Genomic DNA, 18207 nt, shown 5'->3' on the forward strand with positions numbered 1-18207 from the left:
TTCCTGACCAGAACCCTATGCCGGTGTTCTGCTGACATCAAGTGGTTCTGATTCTTCTGACTTGATGATGATGGGATAAAATGAGAGCTAGAGATCTGGTGGTCACTGAAGTCAGCTGTATTTTTACTAACATATGAAACATCTCAATATCTTCAACATTCTGCAGCCCCAGACCTCAGAGGCCATGATAATTGGTTCTTCTAGAACATCTGAAGAACCGATCCGTTTTGTTCTGTAAAACCTTCTCATTAGGAGGATGTGGTGGCTCTTCACTCTGAACCGGACACATTACCATAGAAACTGATGATGTAAGTGATATTGTCACCTTCCTCCTCAGGTGCAGGGCAGCAACCAGGTCCAACGGGCCCCCAGAGCGTTGTTCTGTCTGAAGCTCAACAACCCGATCCGACGCGCCGCACTTCACATTGTCGAGTGGAAGTATCCTTCAGCCAATCAGCTACCTGAACATTATAAATAATGTGTAACCATGGTTACACATTATTTATAATTCCAGTTTGAACCTGACATCATTCTGGTTCCGTTGGCATCAGAACCCTCTGGTGTCATCACATGCAAATGGTTCTGGTTTTACAGAGAGATGTTTTCACCCAATTTTCATGCAAATCTGAGCAAACATTTAAAATATCACAAATAGAGAAAATGCGATTTAGCAGTGTTTCCATCCCCTGGTCTGGAATGAATTAACCAGGCTAGCATAATTTGGTCAGATGTGGACGTACACGCAGCTGCAATAACAGTAAAAAGTTTGCAAAGTCAGAATTTATTGGGCAAATGTGAGTCCATCTCCCATTAATGAACTATTTTTCAGAAAACCCAAAATCCACTTCAAGCAAGTGCAAAATCTTTGAGTTTTGCTGTTTCCATCAACCACTTTTAATGCGATACTTCAAAATGCGAATAAAAAACACTGATGGAAACACAGCTATTGTTTTCTGTGGGAGATCTGACACGGTCATCAGAACCTCCAGGTCCAGTGTCTCCAGAACCATGCTGAGCTGGAGACTACTGGAAGGGAAAGAGAGTGGGCATGTGTCTCTGCTCTCTGATTGGACAGAAACCAGGAAGTCCTCCAGCAGCGGGAGACAGAAATGGGTTCTGGGGCCATTAAAGGCTCCTGACTGAACAGGAAGCTACAGATCAGATGTAGGATCAGGCAGTTCCTCTGGTAGTTTCAGAACTTCCTGAACTTGTTTCTCAGACCGTTCGATATCTTCATCCTGTTAGCCATCTTTGCTAACTGTGTGGCTCTGGGAGTTTCCAAACCATTTCCTGAAGATGACTCCAACTCCACCAACCATGACCTGGTGAGAGAAGGCCTGACCTCCAGAATGAGAACCCGGGGCTGTGGAGGCAGCGGTGCAAGATAAATGCCGGAGCAGCGGATGATTGACAGATCTGTGATCGGCTCTGAGGACTTTCTGTTCTGCTGCTCCAGCTCTCTCTGCTCTCAGCGTCCTCCTCCATCTACAGACCGAGCCTGTTGTTCACACAGTCACTTCCTGTTGGAGTGATGGCTGCGCCTCGCTCTCAGCTGAACTCAGGAGATGTTGTTCATTGGTCTTCCACCCAACCGACTTAAACATTTTACTGAGATCATCCAGTCCATGTTCTCCTGTCACCAGAACCAATCACGTGTTCTGCTGTCCAGTTCTGACGGACCTTGTTCTGTGTTTCAGGAACAAGTGGAGTACGTCTTCCTCATAATCTTCACCATAGAGACCTTCCTGAAGATCCTGGCCTACGGTCTGGTGATGCACCCCAGCTCCTACATCCGTAACGGCTGGAACCTACTGGACTTCGTCATCGTCATTGTTGGGTAGGAACACAGAAGACCTGGAGGTCTCTGTAGGCCTTTCAATCCTTCTGTGTGTGAGTCCCAGGTTCTGACCCGCTTTATTTCAGTAGTTTATATATCTGAAGTGAAGTGATTCATAGTTTTCAATGATTTTATGAATAAAATCCATTCATCAGCAGCCTGGAGACCCATACTTTCCTCTCTCCAGCCACTGGGACCAGATCCTCCCAAAGTGTTGGTTCCCAGGCCAGCCGAGGATCGTTGTTCCTCCAGCGGTCCTCTGACACCCGAGGAAAGCCCAGAGCACACAACTGAGTTTAGGATGTCAGTGTAACTGGAGGGGTTCTGGTTCTGGCCTCAGAAGTTCTTCAGAACCCTATAGAGCAACCACCGTCATGGTGCAGCATGTTACTGCAAAAATCTTTGAAGTGTGGATGCAAACATAAACATTACCATGCATACCTCTCAGACTGATTGTTTTTCAGATTTCCCATCAGCCATTTTAATTTCAAGATAACAGAAATTTTTTAAGATGGCTGTCATTTTTAAGCCCTTTAACTATGCTGTAGTCGTAACTCGGTGCTCAGGAAGACTGAGCCAGATGTCACGGTTAGACAACAGGGAAGAGATAGGGGTGTCCCGTCAGACCGTCAGTTCCCAGAACCACAAAAAATGAAAATCTTGTAAAAGTGCACACGAGGTCAGTGCGAGAGCTTAACCAGTTACTGCCATCAGATATTCCTCATTTTCATGACTTGGATTAATGGATTAACTTTATATCAACTCATGTTTTCCACTTTGATCATAACGTTCATAAAGTAATAAAATGCAGCAGAATCAGAAACGGGGAACTTTGCTGTTCACGGGTCTCACACCAGTCATCAACGGGAAGGAGGAGAAGGTGAGAGACAGACAGACAGTCAACTTAATGGTTACTTTTAGCTTCTGCTAATTTTTTTAGGTGTAGCGGTTTCGCGTTAGCAGAGCTAAGAGATTCTTGTTTAGTGAATTAATAATTATTGAGCCAAACTTTTTTGTCAGCTGTGCCTACTACTGATAAAAGCGACTGTCCATTTTAGTGCAAACATTATTTCCATTTTGAACAATGGCTGCCGAGGTTGCAATAGAGATTCCATGTCCAGACTTGAAAGATGATGTTCTCCATCCATCCAGCCTGACTGAGCTGAAATGTTTCAGTCTGGAGATGATGGAGCGGTTGGCTCTGAGCCTGCAGACCTGGAGCTTCATCCTCTGTCCTCACTGCAGGACGAGACATGACTGGACGTCCTCGGAGCAATGATGATGCTGGTGATGATAAAGCTGTTGTCATGGTAACTCTCCCTGGGGATGCTTTGCTCCACTTCACTGCATCAGAGACAGCAATGGACCTTCTGGAGTTTGCTTCATGCTATTCTGCAGGAAACTGGATGTAAGCTGCAACGCCTGGATGAGGAGAAGGTCTCAGTGGACGCCTGATCTGTGGTGGCGAGCTAAAAGGATTTACTGCTTCATCTATGGTCCTGAGATGCCTACCAGGACTAAAAGAACCAGAACCAAAACACAAGCACCTGAAAGGAGTCTCCTCTGCAGAGTTGCTGCTGCTGCTCTACAGGGTTCCAGCTTCATCTGATCATCTGGACGCCTCCAGTTGGAGGTTTTCCTGGTCCTTCCCAGTGGGTGAGGATCCAAAACTCCAAGGTGGGACTGGTTATCCTTGTTATCCAGGAATACGTTGGGATCCTGCAGGGTGAGCTGCAGAGAGAACGTCTGGGTTTCCCTCCTGGACCTGTGACTTCCTAACCTTTCCATCACCTTTCTACGCAACTACATTCGACTCATCTCGTCTAGCAATTAAAGAGGAGTGATTAAAGCATTTTATTGCTGGCAAAGATGTAGTCACCTTACTCCCCTCAGGGTTAGCATGACATACGTCATGGCCAGATATTAGCGATTGAGTGAAATCAGAGACAATCTTTTTGAACTTTGACAGAGTTTACACCTCCAGAAAACAAACATTTCTCAATATTCATCCAGACCCTCTGGACGGAGCAAAGTGTAGAGAAAGGGGCTGGTTTTTACCAGGTCAGCAGTCGATGGAGGGTCACATGGTGGGTAGTTTCAGTTTACTCAGTCCTCAGGGACCCGACAGAAACCAACATATTAACTGGATGCAAACCTGAACAGTGAGACACCTGGAGGAAACTCCTGGGGATACCAACTCCTCCTTCCTAGAAGCCACACCTTCAGAAGTACAACATGTAACTGATGTTTCACTTTTCATTTTCTGTGCAGGTTATTCAGCGTCGTCCTGGAGACGATGACTCATAAGTCAAGTGGTGAGCAGGCAACCACTCACCACATGCCAGGGAAGCCGGGAGGCCTGGACGTCAAGGCTCTGAGAGCCTTCAGGGTGCTGCGACCCCTCAGGCTGGTCTCTGGAGTCCCCAGTGAGTTTCCTGGACAGGGACCTGACTGGACAATGTGTGTCCAACATGTCTTCAGTTCTGTGTGTTCTTCAGGTCTGCAGATCGTCCTGAACTCCATCATGAAGGCAATGGTTCCTCTGCTACACATCGCTCTATTGGTTCTCTTCGTCATCATCATCTATGCCATCATTGGCTTGGAACTCTTCATTGGACGTATGCACAGGACCTGCTATTACATCGGGACAGGTGCTGTACACAAATGGACTGGTCACACCTGTAATCACTCACTCCCCACAAGGTCCAGAGAGAATCATGAAGATACTTTCACTCGGTTTGTCTGGGTGATCTTTCCTAAATGTTCAGCTGCTGAAAGGATGAAGAGTGACTCCCTTCTGGTTCGTCTCTCTTGGAGGCCTTTAGCAGATTTGGTTTGACCAGTTGAGCCCAAAACAAAGAAATAAAAACCAAACATGTTTATTTGAAGATCCCTTCACCTGGATGAAGGGATTTTCATGCGAGGACAGAACCTGTGGTGGCTTTGGGAGCTGCAGGCTCTGCTGAACAGTCAGCAGGTTGAGACTCCCATGTTGATTCTACAAGCCTCCTGATTCAGGAAGCTTTGGGCGCTGAAGCAACCACTGGAATAATAAACCACAAACCTCCCAAACATCCTTCACACATCCGATCATGACTAACACTGCTGGCTTCTGGCCGAGTCTTCACTCTTAAACAATACCTTATCTTAAACAAATAAGATAAGGAAGGATTTATTTTATTTTCAGGGAACAAGCATTCAATTGTCAAACACTGATATTTAGTGATTTACTGTCAGGGAAAATGTTTCTTCATAGTGTTGTCTCGCCCAGGCTGTCATCTCTTTAGGGCGTTGTCTTTTTTGGGTATTGCCTCGTCATCTTCTTGTCTCCTCAGTGACTTTTCTCCTACTGATTGTCCTTCTTGTCTCCAGATAACTACGTGGAGGACGAGCCGGTGCCGTGTGCGTTTGCCGGATATGGCCGCCAGTGCACTGTGAACGGCTCGGAGTGTCGGGGCCGGTGGGACGGTCCCAATGGTGGAATTACCAACTTCGATAATTTCTTCTTTGCCATGTTGACGGTGTTTCAGTGCATCACCATGGAGGGATGGACCGATGTGCTGTACTGGGTGAGGACTCTCCTCCAGTTGTCCTCCCGTACTCAGAGGCGTGTCCACGTCTCCTCATCCTTCTCCTCGTCTCTCTCTGCAGATGAACGACGCCATTGGCTTTGAGCTGCCCTGGGTATATTTTGTCAGTCTAGTGATTTTTGGATCCTTCTTTGTTCTGAATCTGGTTTTGGGAGTCCTCAGCGGGTCAGTTCAACTTCCAGAACGTTCTGATGGTAGGACCGGACCAGAACTCGCCTCTAAATGAATGCCGTTTGAATGTTTCAGAGAGTTCAGTAAGGAGAGGGAGAAGGCCAAGGCCCGGGGAGACTTCCAGAAGCTCCGGGAGAAGCAGCAGATGGAGGAGGATCTGTGTGGATACATGGACTGGATCACTCAGGCGGAGGACATGGATGAACTGGACGAGGACGGTAACCCACGTAAGTCAGACTCTAGTGAGTCGGTGTTTTCATCCTTCAGTTCAGCAGTTTGACGTCCAGAGAGAGATAATCCAGACTCAGCCCAGCACTCCATATCAGCTCAGATTAAGGATTTTCTCTGGATCAAAGGAGAGAGCTGCAGAATCAGGTCATGTGACATGGCTTACCATTGGTCACATGACTGAGCTGAGCATTAGTCGGGTCACGAAGAGATCCAGATCAATCAGAACATCAAGAACACAGCTGAAGAGGTCAGATGTGCCTTCTGGAGTCTGATGTCAAAATTATGTCCACACAGGACAACCGTACTGCCGTCCTCAGGTCCACTTTGACCTCAGTAGATCATCTATGGATCTCTCCAGAGAGGAGAACGGTGAACGGGTCAGACTGGACAATCAAGAAGCACAAACACTGAAGGTCTCCTTCAAGGTCCACATCCAAAACTGCTGCTTTCTGAGAGGATCAGACTACAATGGCTTGTTGAGGTCCTCAACCTTCAGGGCACAGGTTCTTATGGTTCTGATGAGCAACGTGCTCACGCCTAAAACAGCTAGACTTCTGCACATCTTCTCTCTGGAACCTTCAGAAACATGTAGCTCCCATTAACGGATGGCGAGAAGGCTCTGGTTGGATCATTCTCCGTCCATCTGTCCTTCATCTTCTGTGATGGACCTCTTCTCCTGACCTGTAAGGCAGAGCCCGTCTTCCCTGTGGATCAGGAGTCTTCAAGTGCAGTCCTTGAGGTCTGGTATTCTGTACCTGTTAGATCTGTCTGGTCCAAAACACCTGACCCAAATGGCTGAGTCACCTCCGTAGTGTTTGGTCCAGTTCTCCAGAGTTCCCCTAACAACGTCATTATTTGACTCGTGTGTTGAAGCAGAGATGTGTCTAAAAGTTGCAGGATTCTGGTCCAAAGAGGCCTGGAGGAAAGGATGCCTGCTGTAAACATATTTCAGCTGCTTGTCATTCCTTCTGGATCTTAAACGGAAGGCTTTGCTTCCTTGCTCAACTCCTTCTTCACCACCAGACTGTGTGGGCGACTGTGGGTAGAGTCGTCGTCTTGTGATTGGAAGGTTGTAGGTTCGATTCCAGCTTCCTCCTGCCTCCTGTGTCGATGTGCCCCTGGGCACGGCACTTAACCCCAAAGTGTATAAATGTGTGAGCGTTTGTGAGTGTGAATGGGTGAATGTGACTCTAGTGTGAAGCGCTTTGAGTGGTCAAAATGATTGGATAAAGCGTATGTAAGTTCAGTCCATTTACACCTTCAAGTTCCCCATTTATTGCAAATTCTTATCGAGAATTTATCGCTTATTCTCAGGAGTCCAACCTGAGAATAAGCGAACTGGTCCCGCCTGTCCAGGTCCAGGTCTGTAATGACTCCGTCTCTTCCTGTGTCTCAGGGCCGTCCCTGGGGGATCTGTCCGATAAGAAGAGGAAGTTTGGCTGGTTCAGTCACTCCAACGACACTCATGGTGAGTCAGTTTCAGATAAAATGGTCCACAGCAGATGGTGGACAAAGAGTCACACACTGATGGAGGACAATAATGCTAATGTCAAAACCTTAATGCTTTTCGTCTCCCTCTGTCTGTTAGCGAGTCTTCCAGCGAGTGAGACGGCTTCAGAGAACACGGAGAACATCGATGAAGAACACACCAACTGCTGTCAAGCCTGCTGGTAGCCTTCTTCCATTGTCTCTGGCATTTTTACAGTTTAATCAAGACTTTGCTAACATTAGCTTCCACTAAAGGCCATATTGGTAGAGCACTTTAGCGTTAGTGGAACTAATGTTCATAAATAGTGACTTAGTTAGCAGAGCTAGCTAGTTAGTATTGAGGATTAGAAAGGTGGCTATACTCTTAAATATCTAAGTAAAAGAAATAACGCACAGAGACGTAGTTCTTGCTGCTAGGCCATAGACGAGCCGGAGATTTATTACACTACCACGGATTAATCATTACAGTTTCTTCAGTTCAGTACAAAAATCTTCATCGTCATTTCTTGTCACAAAAAATCTCCCCGAAGTCTTAACACCAACCTATTTTATACCTTCTCATCTTCATCAGAGTGTTTTGGAAAGTTTCAACCAATGGCGTGCAACTGTTGTTTTGCAGAAAGATTCAGGCACGCTTCATACTGAGTGTGTATTGGGCGACCTTTAAAAATATTTTGGACCTCACGAACTCAACATCTGCTCCATTTCAGAATTGCTGAATAGGACAAATAATCTCAAATTGTTGATTTTATCTTGCACAAACAGACATCCTTTCCAGTAAATTCTGGCTCCATTTGCGCTTTGCACGCAAATGGAAGGAAAGAAGTCAGTCAGGTTGACCTGGTGCGAAGCCAAAGTCTTCGCCGAGGCGCCAGTGTCTTTTTTCCGCCAAACAACTCCTTAGATAGTATTTCCGCTCTTACATTAGTTAGCAGTAACCACCACTGACCAGAAGACATGACCTCGTCATCCAGCACCACCTCCAGGCAGTAAATTGACCTTAGTCTGTTGTGTTCCAGTGCTTCTGTGATGAAGATCAGCTGCTGGTGAGTTTCTGCAGAAGGAAGTCATATTTTCAGACGTTCCGGTTGCTGAAGGGTTCTTTCTGTCTCAGCCGGACGTTGCGTCGCTGGAACCGAGTCTGTCGCAGGAACTGCCGCACCGCTGTCAAATCGGTGACATTCTATTGGCTGGTTCTCCTGCTGGTCTTTCTGAACACCTCACTCAGCGCCTCCGAACACTACAACCAGCCCGACTGGCTGACTCAAGTCCAGGGTAAGCGCCCGCCTCGGCGCTGCCACCTGGTGGCCTCTCTCTGACAAATGTTGGGCGGTGTTGGTGAGGTCATTTTTCCGTCTGCAGACATCGCCAACAAGGTGCTGCTGTCTCTCTTCACGGTGGAGATGCTGCTGAAGATGTACAGCTTGGGTCTGGCGCATTACTTCGTGGCCTTCTTCAACCGCTTTGACTGCTTTGTGGTGTGCGGTGGGATCATCGAGACCATCCTGGTGGAGCTGGAGATCATGCCTCCTTTGGGAATCGCTGTGCTGCGCTGCGTCCGCCTGCTGCGCATCTTCAAGGTCACACGGTGAGAGGTCACACCTGGGCCTCCAGGTGGGACCCAAACTCCTGGTCTCTGATGCTGTCCCTGTGTCTCCTCAGCCATTGGACGGCTCTGTCCAACCTGGTGGCCTCCCTGCTGAACTCCATGAAATCCATTGCCTCCCTGCTGCTGCTCCTCTTCCTCTTCCTCATCATTTTCGCTCTGCTCGGCATGCAGTTGTTCGGAGGAAAGTTTAACTTCGATGAGACACAGACCAAGCGGAGCACTTTTGATGCTTTCCCGCAGGCGCTGCTCACCTGCTTCCAGGTATCACGGCAACAGCAGGTGATGTCACCAGCTGAGGGGGCGTGTCTCTGATGATGACTGTGTGTCAGATCCTGACAGGTGAGGACTGGAATGTGGTCATGTACGACGGCATCATGGCGTACGGCGGCCCTGTGTTCCCAGGGATGATCGTCTGCGTTTATTTTGTCATCCTCTTCATCTGTGGCAACTGTATCCATAGCAACAAACCAACACATGGTCAATCAGATGCTTTATTATTGGAGAGCTCTGCTCAGCTGACTCTTCATCCATCCATCAGAACTCCCCAAACATCTTCTCCTTATCGACCAGCAGACATCCTGCTGAATGTCTTCTTGGCCATTGCCGTGGACAATCTGGCTGGAGGCGATGGGGATGACAAGAAGAAAGAGTGAGCGATGGAGAGATAGAGAAGCAGATGGAAAACCTGGATTTTATCCCGCCTGATAGTTTCCTGTTTTCTCCTCCGCAGAAAGAAGACGGAGGGTGAGGGAGAGCAGGAGGCCGAAGGAGAAGTGAAGGTCAGCAGATCACCAGGGTCACCAGGTCTCTGACGTGTCCTCGGTTTTTTCTAACGCTCTTTTGTCTCTTCAGGTGGACATCGATGAAGATACAGAGTATGAGGAGGAAGAGGAGCTTCCTGAAGGAGAAGACGGTCCGTTCTCACAGTAACGTTCTGACTAAATGATCCGTTAACCATCGAACCAACCAGGAACCAGAACTGCTCTCTGCAGCCATGTTAGGACAACATTTGACTCTCCAGAGCAGAATCTCTGCTTCAGTCTTCGGTCCAGTCGATTTTTCCAAATTAAAACCCAAAACTGTTCTAGTAACAGGGAGGGATAAGGAGTTCTGGAGGTTCAGGGTGAGATGTTGGTTTCACCAAACAGATGCTGAACCATCGGTCCAGCCCAGTTCTAAAAGCAGACCAGAACCCCCAGAGTTCAGGCCTGTTATCGTCTTGGCCAGGCAGACCTTCAGCTCCAGGTCAGTAGAATGAGCTCAAACAGATGTTTGCCTTCTCTTCTCCCCAGATGGAGGCGTCCAGCTGAAGATGGCCGACCTTGCTCCTCCTAAAGAGAAAGTTCTTCCCATCCCAGACGGCAGCGCCTTCTTCTGTCTCAGCAAAACAAACCCGTGAGTGTGTGAGCATCTCAGCATTCACTGACCTTCACACACTAAAAACCATTTCAGCCACCTTCATTCTGTCAACTAACTTCTATTCTCAAAGCCTAACCCTATCCTGCAAATTTTAGATTTTTAACTTAAATGTATGAGTTTCTGAAAGATAAACTTGTAGTAAATAAGTCGGTAAACCTTAGTTCACTCTTAGAGTTGAGTGAACTAAGGTTTTTCCACCTCATAGACCCGGTTCTACTGGAACCAGAACATCTGCTCCACCTCCAGCTGCTCTGAGTCAAACCAACCTGTTCCCCTCCTGGCCTGTGGGGGCGCTGCACCAAGAACCACTGAAGGAAACATAAAATCCTCTGAAGGCACTGAGAGAAACTTCCTTCTTCACCAGATGGAAACAAGATGGAGGATTTTAGCGTTGGAGGATTTCTCTTTAGGCTAAAGACCAGGAGCCATTTCTGCTGCTAGTGCTAGGCTAACACGTTAGCTTTGGTTGGATTTACCCAGAGTGCCCTGCACTGTAGTCCACTTCCTGCTTTTGGAGCGGTCTCCAGTCCGCTCAACCGAACCCAGACCGAGGTTTGGAGGACCAGAGGTCAGAGTTTGACCTTAGATTGAAGCGACTGAATGGGCCTGGTGGGTCACAGATCCACCAGGCAAGAAAAACAAAACTGACTCTTAAGCACCATCAGTGCTGTGGTTCTGTGGGTCGGTTCTTCCAGAACCCTCAGAAAGTTCTACTTGTGTTGAAACTTTAGTTTTTATTTATCTGATCCGTACAGAATCCAGAGACCAGCTGATTCTGGTTCCACGTGAAGACCTGACTCTTTTGTCTCCGTCTTTGTGTTCGCAGGATCCGTGTCGCCTGCCACACGCTCATTCATCACCACATCTTCACCAATCTCATCCTCGTCTTCATCATCCTCAGCAGCTGCTCATTGGCTGCTGAGGATCCAATCAGAGCGCACTCCTTCAGGAACAACGTGAGTCCCACAGCCTCCTCACTAACACCCAGCTCTGTGATGTCACAGGTGATGTCATCAGTAAGCCTCTGGGTTGGCATCGGGAGGGGCGGGGCTTCAGAAGGTTTCAGGGCAGGACCGGGTCAGTGATTAACTGGGTCATCGAGGCAGAAATAAGAGAATAGAGAGAAAAATTACCACACACACACACAGAGTCTCTGTTTCTAACTCTGCTCGTCTCTGAACTCAGATTTCTTGAGGTTCTGATTTGTGACCCACTTAACTCGGCCCAAATTTCACTCAAATGAATTTGATCTGGAAATAAATCTGATGGCTTTCAAGCCGTCTGAACGCCGCACTTTGTCCGACTTTTACGTCATAAAACGAGAATCCAGACAGTGAATCTAAACATCGTCTGAATAAATGATGGTAATGAAGTGATGAAAGCCAGTCTGAGTCAGTGAACGCATCACACCCAACCTCATCGCTCCTGGTCCGACTCCAAACAGAACCGGGTCAGAAGTCGGTCAGTGCCGTTGCCGTTAGCTTTCTTCCTTTGTGTGCCAACCATCTGGTGACCATGGCGTCGCTCTCAGCAACTTTACAATCCAGTCAGACGGCGGCCATCTTTGCTAACATGGGGTCGCAAACCGTTCACACAGAAATCTGATGCGGTCGGATGAATTAGTAGCAGGAGTGAAGATGCAGTTAGCAGCAAGACCAGCTGAGTGAACGCAGATTTCAAAAACACCCAAAACACGCTGAAGAAATAACGATTTAATTACCCCAGGCAGAAGGTTCACCATGATGACTGCTGGTCCACACTGAGGCCTCGGCTCACCTGCAGCAGATTTGAACAGGGATGTGTTCCTGACCATGATTGTACTTCCTGTCTGAGTCTGAACTTCCTGTGTGTCTGTAGATTCTGGGTTACGCTGACTACGCCTTCACCTCCATCTTCACCGTGGAGATTCTGCTGAAGGTAAACGTCCATCGGCAGGAAGTCTTGGCCCAGAGCTTTCCCTGTGACTTCCTGTGTGTTTCTGTCAGATGACGGTCCACGGCGCGTTCCTCCACCAGGGATCCTTCTGCAGGAACTGGTTCAACCTGCTGGACCTCCTGGTCGTCAGCGTCTCACTCGTCTCCTTCTTCCTGCAGTCAGTATTTAAACCTTAACTCCCTCTAACCAAGGACACATGTAGCAAGACTCTGGCCTGATCTCCTCCAGAAACATCTTTCTAGATGCTTTGGCTCCTCCAGGGACTCGTACCTCGCCGCTCAGCTCTTTACCTTCTACTGCAGAGGAGCCCTCCGTCTCCATGGACTCCTGCTGTGAACGGAGGCCATGCATGCTGACCACCAACGCCTGTTGATACTCCTTTCCAGAGTCATCCTGCATGTTTTAGTTCTCTCCCTGGGTTAGACGTACCAACAATCACATTGGCTGAACTTTGCTGCCTTCTAGTGGTCAGAGTTATCCCCAAGTTAGCTTTAGAAAATCATCTTTCTTTAGAATCAGTTTCAAGCAGACGCATGTCGATTTTACGGAAGTGTGAATAAATTCAGACAGTAAGAAAGCACCGGGTCACCAGGATCTTCTCCTCTCTGGTCCCATCACAAGTTTTCTGGTTCCTCTGTGTCTGCAGCTCCAGCGCCATCTCTGTGGTGAAGATTCTTCGAGTCCTCAGGGTGCTGCGACCTCTCAGAGCCATCAACAGGGCCAAAGGGCTGAAGGTAACTGGATGTGAGGGTCTGGGCCGGGTCGGGCCTCAGAGGAGGTTCTGGCCTGGTTCTGGTCGTCCAGGTGTCAAGTCTCTCTGTGTGTGTGTTGCAGCATGTGGTCCAGTGTGTGTTTGTGGCCATCCGGACCATCGGGAACATCATGATCGTCACCACGCTGCTGCAGTTCATGTTCGCCTGCATTGGCGTCCAGCTCTTCAAGGTTCCTCTCCGCCGTTCACCGGCCCAGGCTGGCGCTGCCACCGCCTCACTCTGCTTCTGCTTTCAGGGGAAGTTCTACCGCTGCACCGACGAGGCCAAGAGCACTCCGGAACAGTGCAAGTGAGTCAGAGAGGCGGTTCTGGTCCGGTTCTGGTTCCGCTCCGGCTGAACCAGGTGTGTTTCTGCAGAGGAACCTTCGTCGTCTACAAGGACGGAGACGTGAGCCACCCCATGGTCAGGGAGCGCATCTGGCTGAACAGTGACTTCAACTTCGACAACGTCCTGATGGGGATGATGGCGCTCTTCACCGTGTCCACCTTCGAGGGCTGGCCCGCGTCAGTATCCCACCTCCATCAGCTCTTCTCCCTCAGCTGGCTCTGAACGATTGTCTCTTGGTTCTCCAGACTCCTCTACAAAGCCATCGACGCCAATGGCGAGAACTCAGGACCGATCTACAACTACCGGGTGGAGATCTCCATCTTCTTCATCGTCTACATCATCATCATTGCCTTCTTCATGATGAATATCTTCGTGGGTTTTGTCATCATCACCTTCAGAGAGCAAGGAGAGCAGGAGTACAAGAACTGTGAGCTGGACAAGAACCAGGTAAGACTGGGTCCTATTGGACCAGAACCTCAGCGAAAGTCCAAATCAGTGTGAGGACAAAATGTCTACATGAGACGTTGTCCATCCAAACCTCCAGAAAAATATTCACTCTGGCTGATGGAGGACATCAGGCTATCAAGAGCTCCAAGTGTCCAACAGAACCGGGTCGTCTTTGTCCCAGTTCTGGTTCCTAAACCCTCCGTCTCAACTGGCTGCAGGTCCACCCAGCAGCAGTACCCTCCTCCTCGTCAGTCAGGCCTCAGGAAGTCTCCCTGATGTTCCTCCACATTTCTTTGATGGTTTCTAAACCCAGAAAAAAATCATCAAGCACCAAGACCTGCTGGGTGAACGAAGCCTCCAGGCTCCCAGACCTGGGCGGTCAGTGGACGTCCGTCTCGAGTCTGTGTGCATCTCCGCGTAATGAAAGTTATGTTTCTGCTTCAGATCAGGACTAAAACTACAGAATGAGTCTCCTGGTTGTTGCTGGAGTCAGAAACGCCGGGACTGTCCACCATGTTGGACAGAGCTCCTCCCACAGCTGGTCCTGGTTCTGTATCATTGGCTTGATTTGGTTCTGGATCTGTTGGTCTTGTGAAGTCCACTTTGAACATTGTCTGGTTCACCTGGTGGAACAGAAGTAAACCAAGAGAAAACTCTCAAAACCTGATTCAGATCCAAACTGTTCTGTCGGCTTCCATAAAATGTCTGGAATAATTCCAGACAGAAAATGAAACTTCTTTGCTGTTCTAGTTTGGTGGTTCTGCTGGATCAGTTCCTGTTCTCGGTCCAATCGCTGGGCTGCAGGACACTCTGTCCCATCTGCCTCATCTCTGCTGTCTGCCTCTGTCTCAGCGTCAGTGCGCGGAGTACGCCCTGAAGGCTCAGCCTCTGAAACTCTACATCCCAAAGAACCCGGTTCAGTACAAGTTCTGGTCCATCATCAACTCCACGGGGTTCGAGTACGTCATGTTCGTCCTGATTCTGCTCAACACCGTCACACTGGCTGTGCAGGTCGGTACTGGTCCAGTTAGTCAAAGCCGATCCAGTCGGACCAAAGCGAGCTGAGTGCTTTCTCTGCTGCAGCACTACGAGCAGTCCAAGACCTTCAGCTACGTCATGGACATCCTCAACATGGTCTTCACCGGACTCTTCACCGTAGAGATGCTGCTGAAGCTTCTGGCCCTGCGGCTCCGGGTGCAGAACCGAATGCAGACGGACAATCGGTCGGTACGCATCCTGCACAGCGGCTCATGTCTTCCTTGTCCTTGCAGCACTACTTTGTGGACGCCTGGAACTCCTTCGACGCTCTAATCGTGGTCGGCAGTGTGGTGGACATCGTGGTGACAGAGTTCAGTGTGAGCAGCAGATCACAGTGAAATGATCATCACTATCCAAAATCCCACTAATAATTTCTAATTTTTAAACTTGAGACATGAAACAATCACGTCTTAAGTTTAAAAATCAACTTTCATGCAGGACTTAATAGATGTTTCTGTTTTCAGAGCGGCGAGGACAGCTCCAGGGTGTCCATCACCTTCTTCCGCCTGTTCCGAGTGATGCGACTGGTCAAGCTCCTGAATAAAGGGGAGGGGATTCGCACACTGCTGTGGACATTCATCAAATCACTGCAGGTTAGAGGGGCGGGGTTGGCAGGGGCGGGTTAGAGGGGGGGGCTGGCAGGGGCGGGCTAGAGGGGCGGGTTAGCAGGGGCGGGGCTAGCAGGGGCGGCGTTAGCCAGAGAGTATGAAGTAAACGAGGGAAGTTGGCAAAACGTCTTAAATACCTGAAAATCTTGAATTAAGTGGATCAGAAGGTGGACTGACTCCAGAAAATCACTGAGATCAATAATCAAACAAACCTTCAGTCGGGTTGAAGCCCCGCTGCCTGGCTCCTGGGCGCCGGGTCAGGCTGAGACGCTCCCCATCCTCTCCCTGCAGGCGCTGCCGTACGTCGCTCTGCTCATCGCCATGATCTTCTTCATCTACGCTGTCATCGGCATGCAGGTGAGTTCACACACAGGTAAGCCTGTTGGGGTTGCTGTTTGGAGTCCAGACACCAGAGCTGATGAGGTTCTGGAAGGTTCTGCATGTCCCCCAGAACCTGAACGCGGTAGGACCAGGTTCTGACTGTCTTCGGGTTAACTCTTCCCTCTGCTGTGTCTGGCAGACGTTCGGGAAGATCGCGATGCAGGACTACACTCAGATCAACAGAAACAACAACTTCCAGACGTTTCCTCAGGCCGTCCTGCTCCTCTTCAGGTCAGAGGCTTCTCCTCTCCGTCTGGATGCTCAGCGCCTGGAGTCTGCTGGTTTACCTGTGTGTGTGTGTGAGAACAGGTGTGCCACAGGTGAAGCATGGCAGGAGATCATGTTGGCCAGCCTTCCAGGGAAACGCTGCGATCCGGAGTCGGACTACGAACCAGGAGAAGAGTTCAGCTGCGGAAGCAACTTCGCCATCGTTTACTTCATCAGCTTCTTCATGCTGTGTGCTTTCCTGGTGGGAACCTGAACATTCCCAGAATGTTCCCAGGACATTCCTCCATTTGGACCAGAACCTGACCGCACTTCTTTCTCTCACTTAGATCATCAACCTGTTTGTTGCCGTCATCATGGACAACTTCGACTATCTGACGCGTGATTGGTCTATCCTGGGGCCGCATCATCTGGATGAATTTAAAAGGATCTGGTCGGAGTACGATCCAGAAGCCAAGTAGGTTCTGCAGAGGTTCTGCTTCCTGTCAGTGGTCCAGTTGTTCTGTGAGCTCAGTTTATGATGAGCTTCTTCAGATTACACAGATCTGAGATGTTCTTGAGTTCTGCTGCTGTCATTTGGAGGAGAAACTGGAATCACTGATCTGTGTTTTGTGTCCTCAGAGGTCGGATCAAACATCTGGATGTGGTGGCGCTGCTCCGGAGGATCCAGCCTCCTCTGGGGTTCGGCAAGCTCTGTCCGCACAGAGTGGCCTGCAAGGTAAGGAGGACTAACCCAACTCCAGTCCGTTTGGGGAAGTGTGAAGTGCTACACTGGACTCGGCCGGTTCTGTTCTTAGCCAGTTCTGGTTCTTGGTTCCTACTGATGCTCGGCCGAAGTTCCAATATTTCTCTGAAACCGAACTGCAAAGCTACAGCTAATCAGTCGTTAGCGATGGATTGTTAGGGTTTGTCCTTCAGACTAAAGGAGTCAGAGTTCCTGCAGGCGTGTTTTGGTTCTGTCTGTTACCCCCTGAACAGAACCTGAGTCGCCCTTTTCCTCTGCACCGCAGCGCCTGGTGGCCATGAACATGCCTCTGAACGCCGACGGCATGGTGACCTTCAATGCCACACTGTTCGCTCTGGTTCGCACCGCGCTCAAGATCAAGACCGAAGGTACGTGACGACCTTTAGGTGGAGGATGACTCGGCTTAGACTTCTTTTTCATGGTTTGTATTAGAAAATAGACGTGTTAGCTCTGCTGAATTAGCCAGACGTGGAACATAAATCACAGTATCATCTGCATATGTAGTGACTTTTCAGCTGTGCTTCTGTCTTTAATCTGTTTAACACCAGCTCCGACCAACACTGAGATGGTTCAGGTATGAACTTATAACCTGTCTTTGACTCCGACCCCTGGGTGCTGTGGACAGGTAACCCTGAACAGGAGAACGAGGAGCTGAGGGCGATCATCAAGAAGATCTGGAAGCGGATGAAGCCGAAGCTGCTGGATGAGGTCATCCCGCCACATGAAGGTAGAGCGACCAGCCTGCAGGGACAAGCCGGGTCTCCGTCCGCCGGTCCGCAGACTCAACCTCTCTCTCTCCGTCTGCAGAGGAGGAAGTCACCGTCGGGAAGTTTTATGCAACTTTCCTCATTCAGGATTATTTCAGGAAGTTCAGGAAGAGGAAGGAAAAAGGAAACGTGACGGGAGAGTCTGACTCTACGAATCCATCTGCTGTTCAGGTTAGCCCGCTCAGCCGTCTTTCTCCATGTTGTCTCAGAAACTCGGAGCTTTTCAAAAGCTTTTTAAACGTTTAGCTGCCACCTAGAGGTCAAATATGACTTCTGCAGCAGAATGCATCAACATATGTGAGAATAATGTCCAGGGCCTCATGTATAAATCATTTGTACGCTCAAAAAATGTGCGGCGCCATATTTTACACACAAGTCGGCATGTATAAAAATGAACTTTGTGTCAAAGTTTGCATAAATATACGCACATTTTTTCCCTGGCGTGAAAATGTGCAGCAGCCAGGTCAAAAGTCACCTAAATCCACTGAAACCTGACGACATTCAGCTGTTTAGAGCAGGAAGCATCAAACCTGATGATTATCATGATTTTAATACTTTATTGTTTAAGTGATGAAACTGAACCACATTTATCCTCAGACAATAACCTGAAAAATAA

The 18207-nt window shown here is 48.9% G+C and overlaps 1 protein-coding gene across 1 annotated transcript in view; it reads left to right on the top strand.

Moving 5' to 3' along the window:
- Positions 1-337: 337 nt before the first annotated feature.
- The window catches only part of cacna1fb (calcium channel, voltage-dependent, L type, alpha 1F subunit), a gene marked incomplete at both ends in the record, with an annotated part of 37024 nt that continues 19154 nt past the window's right edge, over positions 338-18207 (top strand). Inside the window, 39 exons of the mRNA XM_015016497.1 lie at positions 338-438; positions 1220-1325; positions 1698-1837; positions 4109-4263; positions 4336-4488; positions 5210-5406; positions 5489-5592; positions 5674-5825; positions 7226-7297; positions 7418-7499; positions 8337-8363; positions 8432-8592; positions 8680-8905; positions 8980-9187; positions 9256-9376; positions 9500-9575; positions 9657-9705; positions 9779-9839; positions 10219-10321; positions 11172-11301; positions 12203-12262; positions 12331-12437; positions 12927-13014; positions 13115-13222; positions 13289-13341; positions 13410-13556; positions 13626-13827; positions 14680-14838; positions 14911-15021; positions 15099-15182; positions 15330-15458; positions 15765-15830; positions 15994-16085; positions 16164-16323; positions 16409-16536; positions 16701-16797; positions 17090-17192; positions 17450-17551; positions 17632-17762. Coding sequence (XP_014871983.1) covers positions 338-438; positions 1220-1325; positions 1698-1837; positions 4109-4263; positions 4336-4488; positions 5210-5406; positions 5489-5592; positions 5674-5825; positions 7226-7297; positions 7418-7499; positions 8337-8363; positions 8432-8592; positions 8680-8905; positions 8980-9187; positions 9256-9376; positions 9500-9575; positions 9657-9705; positions 9779-9839; positions 10219-10321; positions 11172-11301; positions 12203-12262; positions 12331-12437; positions 12927-13014; positions 13115-13222; positions 13289-13341; positions 13410-13556; positions 13626-13827; positions 14680-14838; positions 14911-15021; positions 15099-15182; positions 15330-15458; positions 15765-15830; positions 15994-16085; positions 16164-16323; positions 16409-16536; positions 16701-16797; positions 17090-17192; positions 17450-17551; positions 17632-17762 — 4551 coding nt within the window. The remainder of the gene's footprint in view (positions 439-1219; positions 1326-1697; positions 1838-4108; positions 4264-4335; positions 4489-5209; positions 5407-5488; positions 5593-5673; positions 5826-7225; positions 7298-7417; positions 7500-8336; positions 8364-8431; positions 8593-8679; positions 8906-8979; positions 9188-9255; positions 9377-9499; positions 9576-9656; positions 9706-9778; positions 9840-10218; positions 10322-11171; positions 11302-12202; positions 12263-12330; positions 12438-12926; positions 13015-13114; positions 13223-13288; positions 13342-13409; positions 13557-13625; positions 13828-14679; positions 14839-14910; positions 15022-15098; positions 15183-15329; positions 15459-15764; positions 15831-15993; positions 16086-16163; positions 16324-16408; positions 16537-16700; positions 16798-17089; positions 17193-17449; positions 17552-17631; positions 17763-18207) is intronic.

Source organism: Poecilia latipinna, unplaced genomic scaffold (genome assembly GCF_001443285.1).
Source record: "Poecilia latipinna isolate Pla-1442-1.1 unplaced genomic scaffold, P_latipinna-1.0 Scaffold2028, whole genome shotgun sequence".
NCBI lineage: Eukaryota > Metazoa > Chordata > Actinopteri > Cyprinodontiformes > Poeciliidae > Poecilia > Poecilia latipinna.